This window comes from Protomyctophum bolini (genome assembly GCF_963924005.1).
Source record: "Protomyctophum bolini genome assembly, chromosome: 7".
Classification (NCBI taxonomy): Eukaryota; Metazoa; Chordata; class Actinopteri; order Myctophiformes; family Myctophidae; genus Protomyctophum; species Protomyctophum bolini.
In genome coordinates, this window is record NC_137868.1 from 14,118,389 (window position 1) to 14,140,489 (window position 22,101).

The 22,101-nt window shown below is 40.9% G+C and overlaps 2 protein-coding genes across 2 annotated transcripts; both read left to right on the top strand.

The window, feature by feature from the left end:
• The first annotated feature begins 217 nt into the window (after positions 1 to 217).
• Positions 218 to 12,408, top strand: akirin1 (akirin 1). The gene is made up of 5 exons (XM_080767788.1): positions 218 to 597; positions 8,114 to 8,260; positions 10,079 to 10,207; positions 10,659 to 10,730; positions 11,867 to 12,408. The coding sequence occupies exons 1-5, from the start codon at positions 393 to 395 to the stop codon at positions 11,875 to 11,877; spliced, it is 564 nt and encodes a 187-aa protein (XP_080623914.1). The 5' UTR covers positions 218 to 392; the 3' UTR covers positions 11,878 to 12,408.
• Positions 12,409 to 15,884: 3,476 nt separating this feature from the next.
• Positions 15,885 to 21,777, top strand: rhbdl2 (rhomboid, veinlet-like 2; the record flags this gene model as incomplete). The annotated part of the gene is made up of 7 exons (XM_080768192.1): positions 15,885 to 15,935; positions 17,136 to 17,284; positions 17,408 to 17,520; positions 18,449 to 18,549; positions 18,861 to 18,921; positions 19,039 to 19,100; positions 21,466 to 21,777. The coding sequence occupies 7 exons, from the start codon at positions 15,885 to 15,887 to the stop codon at positions 21,643 to 21,645; spliced, it is 717 nt and encodes a 238-aa protein (XP_080624318.1). The 3' UTR covers positions 21,646 to 21,777.
• Between the last annotated feature and the right edge of the window lie 324 nt (positions 21,778 to 22,101).

Here is a 22,101-nt window from a genome sequence, read left to right on the forward strand (position 1 = left end):
AAAAATAGAGGACAAATTTGGACAAAATAAAAATGTAACAGTGCACGTACACAAATATCTTGCATCTGGAGGGTAATGGTATTAATATACAGGTTGAGTGAACATAGAAGCAAGCAAACTTAGTGTACATATTATCGATCTCCCCTCTTTTCCACAATGGTACAATCCACCATTGTGTGACGTTGTAAGAATTCAGCAGGCTGGTTTGGCAGTTGGCTTTACTACTTCAGTGTTCAATCCGTTGTTGTGAGGAGAGAAAGAAACCGTTAAGAACCCAGAGGAAAGATTATCTTTAAGCGGCGTTGGCTTCAAATAAAACCCTGTTTTGTGGGTTCGGTCCTCTGTCCGATCACGTTTCTTTGTTTTTTTTTGTTTGCTTTTGTTTCGCCGACATGGCTTGTGGAGCTACGTTAAAGCGGTCGATGGAGTTTGAGGCCCTCCTCAGTCCTCAGTCTCCCAAGCGGAGAAGGTGCAACCCACTCCCGGGGAATCCAGGCACTCCGTCCCCGCAGAGATGCAACCTCCGTCCTCCGATGGACAGCCCGTCGCACTCGATGTCGCCTTCGGCCATCGGGGGTGAACACAGGCTCACACCAGGTATTGAATTATGTCGAATTAGGAGGATTTGGTTGCATTTGTTGGGTGGGTGACATGGGGGGAGGGGGTTTGGGTGGAGTGGAATGGATAGCTTGTGGAGAGAATCAGTATGGGGGTTGGAAGGAAACATCAGCCTAGCTAAGCTAACATTAGCAAGGTGCACGTCGTCGATGAGGTCCGACCACAGGGAACATTTTTACCAGTAGGAAGAACACAATCAGTACACGTACAGAACATTTCCTTGTTAAATATTTATTGACAACGCTATATCCATCAAACATGTTGTTAACCAAGTTAGTAGTCGAAGCGCAGTAACGAAAATATTCTGTAGAAAGTTCTGTTTAGGATCCCCACTAACAGGAAATCACTGCTTCACTTTTATGGCCTGCAGTACGAACAAACAATGTAGACAGAGAGAGAAGTGTGGCTGCAAAACCGGCCTTCTTTTTCTGATTTCAAGATCAGATCTAGCTTTTTACGTTAAACAATACGTCGTTTCATTATAACTTTGATATGAAACACAATGGACAGAAGACAATGGCGTCATAGTCGGCCATCCTTCCTGCATTTACACTAGGACTGACTAGCTAGCATGCTCATTCCATCCATTTTCCAAACAGACAAATGGCGTCACAATAGCCTTTTGGCAAATCATGGCAAGCTGATAATTGGGAGAGCTATAGCTAGCGGTCCTGACAGATTTTCTCATGTGGTTCGTTGTATGGAGCCGCTTTCTATACCAAAACACTGTCAGATTTGTCTGGCAAGGCATTGTTCTTCTCCTTTATGCCTGTACTGTTCCCTCCCCTTTCACTTGAGAAAGCAGCTCCCATGTGAGCATCAAATGGGTGTGTTGGGGCACAAGAGGGAAGCAAGGGATAATTACCTGGATATCTCGGCAGCAATTCACAGAATGCTTATTATTACTGTACAGTACACGTGTCTGTCACTGGGGCTGGGCAGTTTGACAGCGGACAGACTCTAATCTAAAAAAGTAGAAAATAATGAAACTAATTAATAAATCCTCTGACCTTCCATGGAATTATATGATCATATTCCATCAGTGAGATATGTATCCCTACTATTAGCCCCCGGAAGGCTTAGGGTATATCATTTCAGTGGCTAAAAATCATTGTAAGGTTAGTCCTGTCATAATTACTATATCACAATTATTTATCTACTACTAGGCTTGCAGATCATCTTTTTTTTTAGATTTGAAATTATATTCAGTGCTTGTTTTGTCGGTACTGGTCATTTGATAAACAGAAAACACATTTTCAGGTTGGGATACCAATTTTATCCAATCATGAAAGAGTACTTGCACGGGATACAGGTTAAACAAGTGCAATTGGAAGTAGGCCTAATTGCATAAAGAATTGTATAACTGTAAATTTAACACTATAAAAATGAAGCTGATCAATGGGTACTCTCTCCTGATTGGCTGAAAATGTGTAACCCACCTGAAGTTCCTGAACACATTTAGTTTTCACCTAAAAAAAATAACTTATTTGTCATATCTGCCCGATGAAAGTTCCGTTCAGACCTTAAAAGGAAAACGGCAACGTACATATGTATGTTGCAGTGTTAAATGCCAAAAACACATGATCGTAAGTTCGTAACAGCTTCAAGAAAGTCTTAGTCCAAACTGATTATTTCCTTTTGCTGTGAAATATGTGGCTTTCTCTCCTCTTACCACAAAATAACCGTGTGAAGAATGTCAATGACTCTAGAAATCTAATATGGGTGTGTGGGACTGCCTGGCAGCCCACCAGTTTGTGTTGCTAGAGCACCCCCCTGCACAAGAACTCTTTTGTTTTAGTGGGCACTCCCAGCCCTAATCATTATCCATGGGCTGTGTCTTGAGGTACTTCCATCCTCCGTTTTGCTGTTTTGTCTATATCTCGCTCTAGAATGATTGGATTCTAACTAACCATGCCTGTTGCACATTATACATATTTGCAACATGGCTTTCAGCCAGTAACCCGCTCTCTCTTCACAGTGCTCTTTAACAATGAAGCACCAGTGTGCTTTAGTCCAGTGTGGGGTTTCAGTCAGCAGTTTTTGATGGAGCTCATCCACCTGCGGAAGAGGGGAATGTGGCCTACTTCCTAGGAATTCACCTATTTAATAACTACAGTGAATGCTATTGCTTATCCCCCTTTGTTCTCTAGAAGTGTAATTGCATACACATTTATTTTATGTTTAGGACTAGAGCAGGTTGACAGCTGACACACTGTCAGCTGATTGTGAGATATGAATGAAGGGCTTACACAGGATAACTTTCTTATCTGTACAGCCCTGATTTGAGCAAGATTTAGTCGTTTGGACTGGAGACACGTATGTGCGGTGTGTATGCTGAAATATGCTTTTTGAGTGGTAAACTAGAATCCACTGTACTACTGCATAGTCTTTCACACATGCAGCCTGCAGGTGTCAACAGAAGCACAAGGAGTTTGTGGCCACCAAATAGGAGGAAGAGTTGTTGTCATGGCTGACTTCCTATGAAACACATGTTTCCGTTTGTGATGTAGTGGGTCATGATGTTCTTCATTTTTTTCACTTCCCTGATTAGCCACAGCCTAGCAAATGTTTATAGCCTGGGTTTATGCTTGTGACTGCCAGTGTACAATTGTATTTGAAACCTTGTTTGAATTTGTTGAAACTCGTAGCACACACAATGAAATGTATTGTTTTATTGTTTACTGCTTCTGGTTTCTGTATATAACATGACATGCAACTATAACATGACATTTGTACAAATTACAATGTGCAATGTTGCAGTAGTACAACAGTAACAATGTCAAAGATCAGTTAGCTGCCATTACTTGGCCCTGGCGTGATGTATTTACTGTTAAGCAGTTGGCAGGACTCGTGTACTCTCCATTTTGGCTTGCTAAATTACAGAACGGCAGCTGCAGAGGGTGAAGGAATGTAGAAGTCTGTGTACATGAGCGTGTGTGCTGCAGATATGAGGTCTGGATAGCAGGTATTATCCCTCACCTTCACCCAGAATGTGGCCCCTCACACGACTGGTGCGGCAAGCCTGCCTCAGCTGGGGTTTGCCAAGTGAAAGCAGTTTTGTATTTAGCTAAAGGTCAGCTGTCAGCCCCCCACCCCTCCTGAACCAGGAGGACCCACACATGCTTTCCAGCCAGTCAGGTTTTTCTTTGTGGTGACGGCTGTGTTGATTTGTGTCTGTACAAGTCAGGAAAATGTATGCTAAGCTTGTTGAATCATTATGACCAAGGAGAGCCTTCTTTTTATCATTTCATAATGTAGACCTAGATAGGATCACCCATCGACAATGCCACTCCCCATCCCCTGCCTGGTGCTGCCAGTTGGGGCATGTGCTTCGGTTTAGAGTGCCTCGAGATTAGATGATGGATGAACCAGGGCCTGCTATGGGGAACTGGTTTTTAATTCCCACTAAGTCATCGTAAACCGAGGGAGTGAGTGGAAAAGTGCACAGGTCATATAGATCACACATAATTAACTTGGTCTATATCCCAGATTCCCATAGGATATCTGATGTGATCCAATGCTTTATTTTATTGGGATAGAATATCTTTGTCATCTGCTATCCAGTGCACACGTTGGATGCCAGATTCGGGGAGAGAATGCCATGCTCACCATTTCGGAAGATTAATTGAACTTCTGTAGAAAATAACCCGGTTAGTGATGTGCAAAAGTAGCCAATAGGATTGTGCCATTTAGCAGTCACCACCAACCAGAATGTACCTTTAAAAAAGGCCTAGAGCACAGCAGGACTTCCCCAAGTGATGTGGTTTGGTTACTTGAGCCCAGATTGTGTTTAGCCCTGACTACTCCTTATTGTGATATATTTTATTATGGTGTTATTCTAGCTTTGTCTGTCCGCACACAGTCCTTATTGTTGAATTTTGGGTTCTTTCCAAGATTATTTGAGATGTTTCGGTGCTCCATTTCCAGATTCTCAGTAGGTCAGTTCCCACTCCTTTTGTTTGTGTAACTACTAATGACATCTACTATGCTCTCTTAATTGCACAGTTTTAAACTAAATCTCACACAATTCACCATGAGCAACATCCTGGTGATTTTGCTATCCTTTAGCAGTTGAGGAAATTAAATGAGTCAGACCGTTTTCTCTCTGCTGAGCATTTACCCCCACAACCAATCTAGCTGGCCAATCTCCTGTCGTATTCAGTGTTTTTGTTTGGCCTGTGCCTAGGCTAAGCCTTTTTAGCTGAGGCTTTCTCCGCTTGCCTTGCCCTTCATGCCCGGAAGTCTCTGTGCGATTGATTGCTCAGCCTAGTCATAGCAGGGTCATGGTTGCCTGGCAACACCCACGATTAGGATTCTTAATAGTTGGCAGTGTTGGAAGTCGACTGGCAACAGGGGGGCATTTTTACTTAAGATCTGTAAGAGGTGTGCTGCTAAGATCACTTTAACATGTCTAGCAACAACACTGCAGAATAGAAAATCTAAATGCAACCCTGCACACAGAAAGTTTGCACTTCCATTTGGCTTGTATGCTTTTTTGATGCAGGCCAACAATGCATATTTTTTTATTCTAATTTATAATCTAGTAAACTAATTGTCAGAAATGTTTACACTTATAGCTTATTCAAATTCTTCACTATAGTTTGCTGCAACAATGGTGGAAAAAGTCCATTCCAAGGCCATGGTAATACTCGGCTGTCTCTATGGGAGAAGAATGAGTCCAGGGATGTCATTCAGCCCCAGTGACATAGCTCTATTAAGTGTGAAAAGCTATTGCTGGGTCTAAACAAACTGAGCCTGTCAGATTAGCGTTCTGTATTGTTAAACACAGGAAGGCTTCCATAGCCTGTATCCCCTGCTCGTTGTGCTAAATGCTCAATGAAGCCTCCACTTTCTATAGTGCCAGGACCACATAACAACATGGCTCTTTTCTCAAAATGGCCTCTGTGTGTGGAGAAGGTTCTGCTTTTATTCCCATCCAGAGAGGCATGTTGATGTACAGACTAAACTAGCAGCCTTGCCTGCAGGCTCTCTCCTCCACCCAAGATAAATGAGGCAGGGCTCCTCAGATAGAGGCGCTCCATACGCAACAGGCCTTTCACTCCCTCCCTGGAATGGAGTAGAGATAAGTCCTTATTCATGCACATGGTTATCAGAGAAAGTTGAGCTAAAATTGCAGCAGTCCATGGTGTTTTTCTGTTGTTTTTCCCAGGATAATGCTGAACTTTAGCCTTCTGATTAGATGCTGAGTGAGTCAGGGAATGAGAGGGGGTTGTTTTGCTAGCTATGTTTAACCTGTGCTGAGACTGCTGACATAGAACTGCAGGAAAGCATATGGTTTATCAGGACCAGAAGGGCCTATTTATTGTGGGTGGGTGAATATGGGAAGGGAGGGGTGGGGGTGGTATCTCAGTCATGTTGCTCTCAGCCATGTTTCTTTAGCATTTTTTCTTTCATTGCACCTTGTGCTTAACGTTGCTCGGCTCCTAACTATTTAAAATGTATGCAGGGGTTCTAGATTCTCATACTGGGGACATGCTACTACCCTGCCATAATTGACTGAAACATTGTTACATTTATTCGCAATTAGTTGTGTAGCTGTCCCAGGGGACTTTTAAGTGTGTATAATATATATTTTCATACATACAACTGCTAGATTCAATTGTTCTGGCATAGGGTGTTTCCATAGTATGTACTGTGCAGTGATTGATTGACAGCATGAAGGGGCGATTGGTTGAACATCCGAAAGAACACCCATTCGCGTCTGTAAACTATGTGCTCTTGTGTCACAGGAGAGGTGGCGGTCATAGGTATTTGGAATGCCGGCCTGCCGGGGTGGCATCAGCGCTCCTAGTGTCAAGAGTGCAGCTTTGCAGCAGTTCTCAAATCACTGGAGGCAGGAAGCAGCCCAGCCCAGTATTCTCAGACAGCTGGACTGAAGCACTGGGTGCCCTGTTTCACACTGTCCCCTTCCGCATTGCAGTACAATATCACCCAGATCTATCCACACTAATCAATCAAGCCCTTTGCGCCTGAGGAAGCATCATACAGATTCTGCATGACTGCTAAGTAGGCCTTCAAGACTGACATATTATAGCAGTTAGTGCTGCATCCCTGGTAAAGTGCTATATTTCATGGCAAAGACACACAAACTTCCAACCACCATAACATTGGATTAATATACACATCATGAAGACTTAGGGGTCTACATAGTACGCGATGATGGTTATAGTACCGGTATGTGGAAAATGTATCTAAAGCTGATACAAGATCAGTAGAGCACGAGCAATCTGCCGTGGTGTCAATTGGCTGGTTGTCCTGCGACGATTGGCCATGATTGGTGACTGGCCGGTCAGTCTCATAAATTATATTTACGTGCACAACCAGCCTGATGATGAAGTTATGCACACTGTAACAAGATGACGTGGACTTATTGCTTAGTGAGCAGAAAAGTTAAACTGGGCAGCTCAATTGCTTGACAATCACCGATGGATTTAATTTGTTCAAAGCACCAGAGTTTCATCTTTCATCATCTTGTATTATCTTTGTAGAATATTGAGTGCCATGGTGCAACCCATCAATGACCTAAAAAATTACTTCAGCTAATTATATTGTAGGTGATTCTTTAAAGTGACTATAAATTATACCTCCATGACATTAACAAACTCCAGACAAAGTTCATACTGAAACATAAATGAGACCAATGGGGGGGGGGGGGGGATTGAGAGATTGACACCGTCGGGAGGCCGTCGTGATCGGTAGTCGAACCCTCGTCACGCCATCAGGCTGGCTCAGCAGCCTAGGTGCCCAGACGGTTGAGCTAACTGTCCGGGCCCCAATATTTTATTTTGCCAAACTAAAATCATCTTGCATTCTGAGAACCTAGTATGTAAATTCAGCTAATTCTGATTCAGACTTTTTCCAATCGGTGTATCTCTTAAGGACCAGTATGTGTGTTCACTTTGGTGTGTGTCACATAGCTGTGGTAGATTTGAAATTGTGGTGTCAGTCTTGTGTACAACTTTAAAGCTCAACTTCCTGTGCTTGTTTGTATCTTGGCTTTGAATAGAAGCCAAATATTGCACAGAGGAAGTGTGCAAAGCTGTAGGATATGTTCAAGGAACACATTGCATGATTATAGATGAACTGTAAGGGCCCTCATTAAACCACATATACACTGGAATACACTGGTAATGCGCTGTTCCCTATTTTGTGATTTGTCTTTTTCTATTTATTTAACCGTGGTCATAACAAAGCAACTGGGATATTCCAACAATATCTCACATTGCAAGAACTTGCCTTTCATGGTTGAAGTACACAAAGACGAGACAGGTTTGATTCTCAAGGCTGACTTCTTTCAAATTTTGTATCCACCCTGGCCTGGAATGAACCGGTCTGATAGTTTCCATCTGCACGGCTGCTCTGCCATATTCCAGTAACCATCACCCAAAGCAGTCCTCTTGCACAGTTCAAACTCTTCTGAATCATGTTGGTGACTTTGTATGATGTTCTGACACTTGCTCGTCCCTCCCAACAGAGCAGATCTTCCAGAACCTCCGTCAGGAGTACAGCCGAATCCAGAGGCGGCGGCAGTTGGAGGGGGCCTTCAACCAAAGCGAGGCCTGTACATCGAGCGATGCACCCAGCCCCTCCTCCGCCCTCGCAGCCCCCAGCTCCCCACCAGGTAGGAAACAACACTCCCATCTGCCAGCATTCATACGCCTTCTGGACGCTTTTCTATGGACACACACGGTTGTTTACCACAACCCATAGGAGTGATGTTATTAGGTTTGAGTGTTTGATCTTATGGTGTGGTATGGACTGGTTACATAATAATGGTTATATTATTCACACATTCGTTTTTCTAATTTTCAAATCGTGTATCTCCAAAACGATATAGTACTATATATGCATAATATAGCTATTATGGTTGGGCGATATGCCTATCGGCCACTGTCGGCCCATAAATTGGCAATTGCCATATTTTTGTGCAGAAAAGTAAATTAATTTGAGAACAGCTTCCCAGTCCTTTTAAGCTCAATTTATACTTTGCTGTACAGCAGATTGCATGCCAAATGGCAGATCTACAAACTCACAATGAGTTGCTTTCGCAATGTGTTGTGAGCTTGTATATCTGCTATTTTTGGTTCACAACCCCATCGTACAACAAAGTATACATTTGGCTGTAACAGAGTAGCCTATAGTTCGCACACCATTGACCGCAACGATGTGGCATTGATGTGGCATTGATGTGGCATGTGAAACCCATCCAAGTTTCCTTTTTAAGTAGACGGACAAAATAATAAATCCTGTCGAGGTGCTGGCAATCTATCAGTGATTATAATCGTCTTATGATCAGTCATCTTATATTCGGCACAATAAGGTATATATATTTTTTTATAAATTTGTTTGGAAAAACAAATAAATGAAAACCAAGGCCCCCTCATGTATTAGAAAGACTATCGGTCACCAGACTGACACCATGCGCGTGTTTTCGATTAAACTATCATGGTAACTAAAAATGGCGTGTCTGATAAAATTATTATCAAGCAACTGGAAAACTGGTGTGCTTACACAAGCCTGAGTAGACATGTTTGGGTTAATTCTAATGTTTGTAAGTGAATTATTTTAATTCCCCGTAAAGCAGCTTTAAGTCAATTTCCATGCCTTTGCTTACAGTGAACAGGGAGGGTGCTAGTGAGTGATCTTTGCTTCTTTTAGTTTTTACCTTATTTGTATGTTCTACTGAGGGCAACTTTTCATCCTGTACAGGACGTTGCGTGGGTTGTATAAAGGCCACAATACCCTTGAGGATGTTCTTTGCTGTGATTATGGGATTATTTGGTGGTGCCGACAGTACTTGGCTATCCCTCACTCCTGTTGCATCATCGTTATACCAAAGATAATGAAACAATGCCCTCTCTCAGTTATTACTAGCGCATATTTTAGTTGGGCATAGTGACATAGGGAGGGCCTTATACCTAACAAGCTAAGACACTCATTTCTGAAATGATTGATCATAAATACTTTTTCGCTTTGAATTTATCTACCGTGTGTGTGTGTGTGTGTGTGCGCGAATACTAGCACTAACTTGGCCTCTTTTGAGACCTGTGTTAGGCTCTTATACTCGTCCTACCATCTCTGCTTGTGATTTATAAACATTCTCAGTGCAAACGGGTCATAGCAGACCTTAAAGGGCCTGTGGCCAATGAATCACCCAGCCAAATCAGGATCTAGTTGCTCTGTGAAGGAGACACTGAAGGGGACTTGGGGAAAAGTGGCCTTCATTAGTGCCACATGAGCCTCTCTGCTGCTGCTGGGGAGAAAGAGACAAAGAAAAGAAATATCTTGATTGTTTGAGCTGCATTCAGAGTATGCAATGCCCTCTCTATTTTTGGAGAGAGGACATTGCAGACTCTGTGACCTATCTCTGTGTAGATGGCAATGGGGGTGTCAGACTTATTTTAAAAGCTTGTGGGCCGTTTTTCTTTTTTATCACCAGGTGCCTCAAGGAAGGACCAGCCGTCATTCACACTGAAGCAGGTGAGCTACCTGTGTGAGCGTCTGCTCAAAGACCATGAGGAAAAGATCCGGGAGGAATACGAACAGATCCTCAACACAAAACTTGCAGGTACAACATGTGAAGTTTATATCTGTACTGTATGCTAAATAACTGAACAAACAAAACATAAAAAAACAAACAAACTGAAGTTATTGCTCTTATTAGCATTAGAACAGCACTTTTCCTCTGAATTGAAAGCACCCCACAAGTTGTGAAACGGTGAAGTTAAAGTTGATTCTGCTCCAGCAACAGGAAACCTGCTTGACATTATCTGTGCATTTAGCAATGCCTTTTGCTCAGTTGCTTCCAACTGTTGTGGTAGAGGCTTCTGAATGCCAAGGTTGTAAATGGAATGAAATTGTGGCATGGTACTTGAAACAAGCAAGTGTGATTAAAAGTGTAATTGTGTTTAGTAACTGATGCAAGACGCATTCCGAATGAATTCCTCTGAACCATCTGCAGTTTGATTCTGTGGTGGTACCGTTTTACACTACTAACTCCCTTAACTGTTCTTTTTCAGAACAATATGAATCTTTTGTGAAATTCACACAAGACCAGATCATGCGAAGATATGGTGCCCGACCTGCTAGTTGTAAGTATTGCAAGCAACTTTTCTTCTTATCAATTTGGTAAATAAGTAACCTTCAAATCCTGCAGAATTGCAGTGCTTCCCTATATGCATTAAATGTATCATTATGGATGAGTCATGTCCAGTTTACACACTTGACCGACTGTCCAGACCCATTGAGATATGGATGAGTCATGTCCAGTTTACACACTTGACCGACTGTCCAGACCCATTGAAAGAGAGACACTCTTTGATCATCTGAATTGTTGTCTCCACCAGGCCATAGGCATGGGGAGAGAGTATGTTTTGCACTCTGTGTGTGTGTGTGTGTGAGTGTGTGAGTCCGTGTCCGTCTGTGTGTGTGTGTGTGCGCGTGTGTCTGTCTGTTACCAGCTAATCTCCGGCATCGTTAACCCGGTCGATGCCAAATTTTGCACACACTCCCTGGATGCCAACGATGAACCTCTGCCCAATTTTCCAGGACGGCCTGTTATAGTGCCACCAGGAGGACGCTAAATCAACAGTTATTTGCTTAGAACGATAAATGTTGGAATATTATGTGAATATTCTTCGTTTACAATGGAAATCTGCGGGTCCTACTACTACTATACTCTCTCGATAGATCGGGAACTGTCTGTTTACAAAACTGCATATCTCTTCATATTCAGGTCAATTTACTTTGTGCTTACCTGATCATCTCTGCATATTAAATCAAGTTACAACTTGATTAACCCATGAACACAGTTGTGCAATGAGTATAATTATTTTTTAACAGTATACCAAAGTTATAGTTTTTGTAACATACACAAATGTGTATGGACTACTGTGACACCAGTCAATCTCAATGACCCGACATCTCTTATTTTGAGGACAAATAAGTAGTAATCAGTTATTCACCACTGCTGCTACAACTTCATCCTAGGGGAAACCCTGAATTGGATTGATTTAGCATTAAATGTTCTAATCTAAGTTGAGATGTGTAATATTTTTTCTGCACTTTAATCTCTATTTTATACTCAAAATGATAAGAAAAATGTCAAGGAAAAATATTATGGTAGATACATGATTTTTGGTTTTCCACATATTGACCAGGCCTATGATCTTCTCTTGTTTTATTCCAGACCGCAGCACTCATCCATTATTAAATTCCTCTGTTTCAGATGTCTCTTGAACTCCCATCGACAAGGTCCCAGCTTGTCTCTCACAAGATGGCTTCTCTTCTACTGCCCCCATCCTCCACTCAATTTTCACTTCAGTTTTATCTCCCTTTTGTTATTATTGTTGTTATTTTTTCCTTCCACTCTCAAGCCGTTTGGGTGCCATGGTTTATCCACATTTTTTTAATCCAAAACTGAGTTCTTACTTCAAAACTGTTGCTGCTGGCCAAAACTTAGAAAAATCTGAAAGATTTAAAAAGAAATAATGTAAAAAGCCCCCCACCTCCCTTTCCTCTTCTTGATAGGCTCTGTCTGGAAATCTTGAACATAAAGCAGATTTAGTGCTGTATAAAAAGCTTGGCTAATGTGATCGTTCTGTATTAGCCTACGTTCCAGCACTGCCCCACTGCAGCAGTTGTAATGATAGCTCCTGCTTTTCACATTCTCCCACTTTTCTTTTAACTTTTTTTTTCCTCGAACCCTTTACCTGAGAATGTGGATTTTTTTTTTTTCCTTTTGAAAAAAATAAAACTTCTGTGATTAAATCCCTGTTGTCGTCAGTTTATATGAAAATACTGTAATGGCTGCTTGCAACTATTTCACGGTAAACATATTTTTACACAGATCATCTGGTTGTCAATTCCCTTTGTGGAAATTCCCTTTCATGTAAATGGTTTTATGAAAATCTGAAATGGACATCATTGGCTTTGAACAAAGTTTAAAGAGATGTGGTGTTATGGCACCACCTGCTGGTAAGACTGGCTTAAAGGGTCTCAGAGATCAACTGAAATATTTTATTCATATAACTGGCTTTATTATATCATTCGTTGGTAATACCGGTATTATTCAATATTTATATTAGCCCCTCCTGTGCACAGCTTTGTTTGTGTTTGTTATGCTCCTACATTTGATCAAATATGCTCTATATTAGTTATGTATTTATTTAAAGCAGTGGCTCTCAAAGGTGTGATCCAAGGACCCTCATGGTTCCTTGAGGGGGTTCCAAATGGACCCATTATAGGTCTGTAAAACTCTTGAGAGTGTAACACATGGACCCAAATGGACCCTTACAGGTCTAACTCTGAGAGTTTACAAATGGAACCAAATCATGGACCCTTACAGGTCTGTAACTCTGAGAGTGTACTAGTACAGATGGAACCAAATGGACCCTTTTATAACTTTTAACTCTGATAGCCTACTGTACAAATGGAAATATGGGACTCTATGGGTCCATTTGGTTTTACTCTCAGTTATGGGGATCCTTGAAATTAAAAAGTCTGAGAACCTGTATGCAATGGCTTATCTCTTGTAAAAAGAGAGACCAGCCTATTCTCCAAACCATCATATCTTATGCTTTGCTAGGTTGTACAAAATAATATTGGGTCAATTTCATTTGCAGAAGGACTCACCTCGCGCACAGCTGCCTTGTCTGTGTTGTTGACATGACATGGGCTTGCAGGACAGAACTTGTATTTGTGACGGACACATAGTTCCTTTGCAGACAATACAATCTGCTTCTCAGCGCACCTCACTTCACACGGGTGTGATTCTTTTTTAAAGTTACTGGACCAGTTTAATTGTGGTTTCTATAAAGTGTATAGATAAACTAAACTAATAGGTTATCTTTAAATGTGTCCTTAAATCAGCACTCTAGTGCCATCTTGTGGTGGTGTTTGGGACTGCAAGATGGTTGCAACCATCTGTAGCGCCTAAACTACTATTATTGCAGCGTTCATTTTAAGAAAGAAATCCCTGTATGTGTCAAAATAAGCCAAGACAGCTAAGACATTGTGTTGTGGCTTTGGGTATGGGCGGCCGGTAGTTCCTGTTTAATACCCATAGAGTTAATACCGCTTGGATTTGCAATGGCTCTGGATTTGCATAATGTTGTTTGCAGGTGACGTAGCAGATACAGGTGTGGCGTTTCACTGGGGAAACAGGTAACCTCAGTCCTAGTCCTACCTAGCTAATGTAGTTCTGCTAGTAGCTAGTGGACAAAGAGACCACCGTCCTTTTTATTTTAGTAATGTACACTTAGCAGAGAAGAATCGGGTTGTTTGTGTTGGCCTATCTAAGGAAGGAAGCCTTGCAGGAAAGCCTATAATTATCTCAAGCAAAGCAAAGTCTTCCCCTCGAGCGAGCTTTCAGAGAATCATTTTGAAGAAGGAAAGGAACTTCGTTAAGTCGCCTGATACCCCCAGTTTTTGTAAGATGGTAGTTGAACTGTGGTCAAAAATCTGCTATATTCTGGCCTCTTAAAATAGTTATTTTTGAAAATAACTTGTGATTGTATGCGTTGGAAGCCCGCGGACATCCGTCAAAACAGGTTATTAGGTGAGTCGTGAACTATTATGTACATTTGACTTTACAACGTTAGGCTATTTTCTCCAACGCTGATGGGGATTTTTATTTTTTATAATTTCCTGATAACGGATAAACTCAAGGTTTTACCATCATTATTCATACTTATTCACTGTATTATACATTAATAATGCACTTGGTCAGCTTTGTTTATTTACTTTGTAGCTAGTCGCAGCGACGCCGCTTGTTTATATTGCTGCTACAGTGTCTGAGGTGGTATCACTATCACAACATCATTTCACACTTTTGTACTCAGTCAAAGCTACATAATTAAGACTTAACTTTAACTTATCACTTTAACTATAGTAGGCCTACAGGCCTTTGGGTTTTGGCCGATTGTAATGCGTTCTATCCATCTTAAAGCAAGTCTGATTATTCAAGTAAGTATTAAGAAGTTAAAGTAGGATAGATAGGCTAATTCATCCAAGAAAATGAACCAAAACCTAAATAGCATCTGAAGAGATGACCAAAAAGAAAGAATGGACTCGCCACCAAGACCATCAAAAATGTTGAGACTGGACTGGATCAAGACTATCACAGACTATCATAGAGTCTGACTTTTACTTTCGTATCTGAAGTGTCAGAATCTATAAAGTACATACTATGATAGTCTTGATCCAAGGCTTGGACCTTGGACTGGAGGAGTACAGCCATAGGTTTCATGGGCCTCACACTGAGATCCATTAGTATAGCACACTTGCATCATGGGAATCAAAACTATCCACAGCCCTGGTGCTCTGTGGGTTTGCGTTTGCAGCCAGTATAAGTAGAACAGCAAACATTTATTTTAATAATAATAATAATAATATGTTTGGCCTGACTCACAAATCATATTGTATAAATCAATGGCTGGATGGTCCAAATGTGTGAAAATTTAAAACCAATTTACCTGTGTTTGATTGCTATCGCAAATAACTAGGAATAATTTCTAGGTGCCCATTATGTATGCAAGAGTGTTTGTATGTAATGGAGAGTCTCCTCTGTGTGAAGGCCAGTAAAAGTGATGCAGGAGCTCGACATTGAAGAGCAGGAACATTTTCCTGTGGAGAGGGATGAGAAACAATTGAAGAAAGGAGGAGACCAGGTAGATGGGAAGCTGGGATGCTGTGCGAGGTTCCAGCATTCTGTGTCGAGATGGATGCTTCCAGAAGATGTCCGCAACACCTACCTGGAGCGTGCCAACTGCTGCCCACCTCCGATCTTCATCATTTTAATCAGCATTGCAGAGGTAAGGCTTTGAGAGATGCATGGGAAATTGACCAGGCAACGTGAAAAGGTTAATTTACCTGAGAAGGTACAAATGGAACCAAATGGACCCATAAGGCAATTTGTACACTCAGAATTACAAACCGATACTGTAAATGAACACTGGGCTTAAATGTGTAAGTGTGTATTCACAAGGGAGCCATTTTACTTTTACACAAAACAATAATTGACATATGATGTAAGTCTCTGAGTCGTAAGAGACAACTTAATATGGTCAATGCTTCCTCATAAGCAGAATGGGAAATTGACACCAGCCAAATAGTTTAGATGTCAATTTTGGCTATGGATAGCATGTGTTTACTCTTCCTGCCACTTTCATGACCTGTTGTATTATAACATGGTAATAGTGATACTTAAAATGGCTGGGGAATTTTAAACAATAAGACACTGAACAATGGACAAAAAACTCCCTGACCAGACTTTACTCCCTGGCCATGAATATGTGGTACACACATGGGCAGTTGGGCACTGTGCCAGGCAGCCATTATTGATTCTGTGTTCTAATTCTACAGCACGTGCAGCCTACATTTTTCTTGACACGGTCACCATAGTACTGACATTATTGATTTTCTTTGATTGTATTTAGGGCAGCAAAACATGTGATAGGCTTGTTTGTCAGGGCCTGGTAGAAATATGTTTTGGTCTTGGCACAAAGTGTAGTCCTGTTTTGAAGTGGTGCAACCATTTCCTTAAGTGACTATGTGTGTGGGTGGGTGGCTGCCTGCCTGGGTAGCTGGCTGGGTGCGTCTGAGCACGAAAACAGCATGGTTGTTTTTCACCACATGTGTGTAACCTAACACAGGACAGAAGCACTGAGAAAACTGTTTCTAAAATCCTTTTTTTCCAAACTTGACTACGGTAGCGGTGGTCTCAAAAACATAAGGGAAACGTTGACAGAAAAAGACTCGCTCACCGTATATAAACTAGAAGTAAAAACTCCTTAGACTGAGACTTAATAAAGACTGAGACTTAATAAAAAGCAAACGTTTCGGTCCTAGGACCGAAACGTTTGCTTTTTAATTGCACTTTCAGCACAGAGCACTTTATGAGCATGATAAAATAAAGGAAAAAATATTTTATTAAGTTTTTACTTCTAGATTCTATATGGTGAGCGAGTCTTTTTCTGTCAACGTAACCTAACACACACACACAAACACACACGCACATATTAACTGTATATATGGTGATTTCGGGTGTGCCAGTATAGTACAGTGACAGTACAGTAGAGGGACCCCCACACGGTAACTCTGTCATTTCTCAACCGTTTCGGACACGGGGCGGCTCGTCGGAATCGGGGCGGCACCCTGGATGCGTTACTGTGGGTCTGGAACTTCCACCACCCCCACCCCCACACGGAGTTGCACCACTTACTTCACACGGGTGTGAATCAATGTCTGAATTATTTGGCACCCTTTGGAGTGAATAATGAATGGATGGCAGTTGGGCAGGCTTGTTTGCTGATGGACAAATAGAATGTGTTAAAGTGACTGCTCTACTACTGGCTGGATGTTTATATGCAAACACTACAGAATATTCACAGTATTTTGAGCTGAGCAGATAAACTATCAGTGTGCATCATCATCATCTTACACAGACCAACTCATAATCATATTTATGAATAACCTGGAGTGTGTTCTCCCTACAGTTGGCAGTGTTTATCTACTATGCAGCATGGAAGCCACAGAAGCAGTGGGTGACTCTGGATGAGGGCATCTGGAACAGCCCCTTAACCTACAGAGCTGACAAGAGGCAGGAGGCCTGGCGATTCGTCTCTTACATGTTTGTCCACGCTGGGTAAGCATCTGACATAGAGCTGAATACAAGAATATTTTAATTTTTAACAATTGTACTTGCTTTTATGTTTTTACATCCATGTCCTAATATGATTTTCTCTCTGTTTCCATGTTTCCTTTTTAGTGTGGAACACATTCTGGGAAATCTAGTGATGCAGCTGTTACTGGGCATCCCTCTTGAACTAGTCCATAAAGGCTTTGAAGTGGGTATGGTCTACATGGCAGGGGTCCTGGCAGGTGATTTCTACTTCTAAAAAAACACTTTTATACAGAGATCATAAACTTTTATAATGCGCTTTACTGCTTTTACATGACATCGCTCGCTTTGCTGTATCAGAGGCGTGACAACATTGTCAGTCTAGTGTAAAGTGTTACAATGCTGTTTAAATTGACAGAGCTCTGCTTCTGTTAGTAATAAATTGTATACATTTACTATGCAAAGAATACAAAGTATCAGCAAAATGGACTGATGACAGAGCAGACGGCAGTCACTGAAGCTTTCGTATTGAAGCATTTTCCTTCACAGAGCGACATACAGGCTGCTTTTCCTAAATAAGAACAGAATGCTAAGTTGTATAACCCACTCATTTTATCTCTCACCTGCACACACACACACACACACACACACACACACACACACACACACACACACACACACACACACACACACACACACACACACACCATGAGTTAGCTGTCGGTAGATTTTATACTTATACTTACAATGATAGCCTACATTTAATTCACAAATTATTATATTTATTTGTCAAGGTCAGGACTGACTTACATCTCTTCCATTTTCTCTATTTTTCCATTTAAAATACTGTCTTTTAATGACAGTGAGTCGGGTTGTGAAAATGGGTACAAACTGATTTATGAGAGCAATGTGTTTGCATGATCAGACTGTACTGTACATTGGAGGAGAAACAGAACAGTCTAGCTCTGACCACCTTCACTGCTGTCTCAAAGACTCTATTTGTCAATAATCAGCCGTCAAATTCCTGTGAAACACTGGTCAGTCATGTGAGGGTTATTTTACATACGGTATGCACTAAGATATTTGCCAAACTTCAAGCTGATTTTCCTGTTTGTAATAGAGTAAGCTATGGGGCTCAGAAATGCCACTGCTTGAAAAGCTGATTATTTTAGTTTTTGTTCCTTTTAGGCTCCCTGGCTAGCTCCATATTTGATCCAACGAGTGCCTTGGTGGGGGCCTCGGGTGGGGTGTATGCTCTGATTGGAGGCTACTTCATGAATGCTATCGTGGTGAGTTTGCATACAATTAGTTTGTTAAAAACATGTATCGATCTCCATATAAATTAGCTAATTTACATGTAAAATGAACCGGTCTTATCCCATGGTCTTTCAAAACTTAAGACATTTTAAACATGTTGATACGATTGCCGATTCTGTGGGCGGTCACTGAATGGTCAAAATGGATTTACATGCCCGTTGTAGGCATATAGTTTTAAATGCGTTATAATGATATTAGATACACATGCCTTAACTTTAAAAAAGGAATGTGGCATACAAAATGTAATTTATATGTTATTATTTCTGTTGTCTTCATTCCACAGAACTTCCGAGAGATGATGCCTCTTCTGGGAGTATTTCGTATCGTGGCGATATTGGCAATTGGTAAGTTTCCCTCAACTTTACTTTGCCGTCCCATTAAGCTTAAACTTTTATTACTATGATCAATATGAATGTGAATGATAAATAATCAAAATAAAATGGTGTTTCCTTCCTCTCTAGTTGGGACAGATGTTGGCTTCGCCATCTACAGAAGATTTCTTAGTGAAGACGTTGGAATGAAGGTAGGAAAGCAATGGGCTTGGAGAGCTCCCTTCCCCCGACACACACATCTTTTTCAACATAACAAAGGCTTTCCTAGACCTGTTTACACATGGTGAAGACCTTATGGAGAATTCCAGCCAACCCCGCCCTAAGATAAACCCTGTTTTCAATGTGGTTACAGCTGCAGAAAAGTAGCTCTCCATTAGGTTGTATCATGCAGCCTTCTTGTACAATTTAAACACAAGCCTGTCGTCTGGATTAAGTATGTCATCACCACACACATACATAGCCTCATTAAAGGTATTCCATGTCAGTCTCTGTCAGATCAAGCCCAAATTCACTGCACAGCCCCTTTAGGACCTTAACAGTTAAGCATATACAGTAATACTCTCCCGAAAGACACTGTCGTTGAATAGGACTCTTGGTGTTCTTTATTATTCCATATTTTTCCTATATATAGCTATTTTAATCATGTCAGAGCCTTCATCTTTCCCCCAAAAACAACATTAATCTTTTGTCAACCGCAAGGTCAGTGTCAACCAATGAAACCCACAGGGAGACCACATGGTTGACATCGACCAAGACAAAGACAGTCTGGTCATTTTGTTTTTTTTTGGGGTAAGATTAATGCTTCCGGCATGATTCAAATCTCTCTATGGAAAACTATGGGATAATAAAGAACATAATAATGAGTCCTTTTTGACAGACAACTGGCTTTATGGGGAGTACTATTATGCTTACTTGTTACAAGAAGTAATTTGGTCCTAAAGGACTATGCAGTGAATTTCATTAGAATCAGACCAAGAAGACTGGTATTATGGAATACATGTTGTAACGTTTGGAGGCTAAACACAGTTGTTTTCGTAGACTAAAACTATGACGAAAAATGTTACTAAAACTAAGACTGAACATATTTACAATTTGTTTACAAATAAAAACTAGACTAAAATGTTAGGGAGGGAAGAGATCCAGTAGAACAAAACAAAAAAACAAGTTATCTTATGTTTGGTTTCGCTCGGGTGTTGTGCTCTGAAAATAGCAGATCTACGAGCTCAGTGTAAAATCAGCCATTACGACGCCATCAAGGCCTGCCAAAATACATGTGTGTCGACAAAATCAACTGTAGATTTAGTTACCGGTAACTAAAATCACATGATATTTAGTCGACTAAAACTAGACTGAAACTAAAACATTTCAGATGACTATAACTACCAGTAAATACATTTTATTCAAAAGACTGTCTAATAATATCAAATCTAAATTTGCTGTCACACTGAAACACACCCTGCTTTCTTGTTTGTCACCAACTACTGTAGATCCTCACAGCCATCTGCTTCCAATAAAGACCAATAATGGTCTAAAGGTCGTCTTCTCTGTTTTTACTGTCGCTCAGCTTTGTTTTGCTAGTTCATTTTAAATGGTTCTCACTAACGCTTGCATGAGTCTGTCATTGTTGAGTAACCATATAAGGCAGATTCTAGTAATTACAGGTCTGTGGTCAGTATGCTGAAAATGAAAGGGTGAGGTCACTTATGACCAAATAGGCTCTGTGCGTACAATCTGTAGTCCCAGGTTTCCTAAAGGTGATCTGTTACAGTTTAAATGCTATACTTGGCTGAATGTCTTTAAATATGTTAGCTGAAAATAGCTGATCTACAAAATCACAACGTGAGTTGCGACACGAGTTTATATAGCTCTGCTATTTTCTGCAAAAACTTTCCCAGAATACATATGCTGGGGTTTAATTGGTTAATAATGGTGGGCAGCAAATTTGAAACGGAAACACTGAAGCCTAATTTATACTTTGTCACTTTCAGTTTTCAAAAAGACAAAACTAAACCTTTCCCACCATCTGTGTCAAGCAGTGTTGCCAACTCTTTTGAGAGAAATAAGCCAACCCGCCTCCAAAAACAAGCCAACGCTTTTGAGAGAAATAAGCCAAATCTCCCCTTGAAAAACAAGCCAAAACAAGCTAAATAATATGGCCATATAATCCTAATAAAAAAGATTTGATGCATTTATCATTATAAATACTATATATGTCTACGTATAATAATGAATGTTTTGGTCATTTATTATACTACTACACACATACACCAGACTGATTATGTCACTTAATGTGATTCACACTCCCCAAAAACTAGTATATATCAAAGAAATGTTAGCTTGTTCAATTTTCAAAACACGGCACCAATTTTTTTTAAACAAGCCCAAAAAAACGCAACCCGCGACTCGGAGAAGAAAAAAACCCCTGCTACTTTGGAAAAAACTAACCAAAAGTTGCGGGAAATAATAAGCATACTTGGCAATCCTAGTGTCATGAAGGTATACATGAGGCAATTCTCCGTTCTGTAGCTGACCACGCCCTTTAACCTTTCCATTTAGGTGTCCTTTGTGGCCCATATCGGAGGAGGGGTGGCTGGAATGACCATTGGCTACGTCTTTTTCAGTGCTTACAACAAGAAACTCCTCAAGGACCCACGCTTCTGGCTCTGCATTGTGGGTTATGGGGTCTTCCTCCTCTTTGCTGTGCTGTTCAACATTTTCCTTTCCCCAGCGGCATAAAGTATCGTCTACCTTTTTCTAAATGTTTAATTTCTAGGGACCCCATACGTGTGAGAGTGTACAAATGGTACCATTTCAGTTAAAGACCTGTATGGGTCCATTTGGAGCTCCCCCAAGGAACCCTGAGGGTTCCTGGACCCCACATAGAGAACTTGTCTTAACACCTTACCCTTTTTTAAATGACACTAAAAAGTTACTTTTCAGGGATTTTGGAACAATACTTCATGAGGGGTTCATGAGGGGCACTGCAATCTAAAGGTGCTTTTATGAGTAAGAATTCAATACATAAATCACATTTATATTATATTTTACACCTTTTTGGCATACAGTAGATGTTTTTGTTACTTTGTAGTATTGGTCTATGTGTAAGGGTATTTGACTATATCCATATAGGCTTCTACTGTATCCATATTTAGGTGGTTTTCAGTTAGTTAATAGATAAGTTCCAGCTAGTCA

Coding starts and splice junctions, on each gene's coding strand:
- akirin1 (XM_080767788.1), top strand. CDS start 393: ATGGCTTGTGGAGCTACGTTAAAGCGGTCGATGGAGTTTGAGGCCCTC. Junction 598..8,113: donor TGAACACAGGCTCACACCAG/GTATTGAATTAT, acceptor CCCTCCCAACAG/AGCAGATCTTCCAGAACCTC. Junction 8,261..10,078: donor AGCCCCCAGCTCCCCACCAG/GTAGGAAACAAC, acceptor TTTTATCACCAG/GTGCCTCAAGGAAGGACCAG.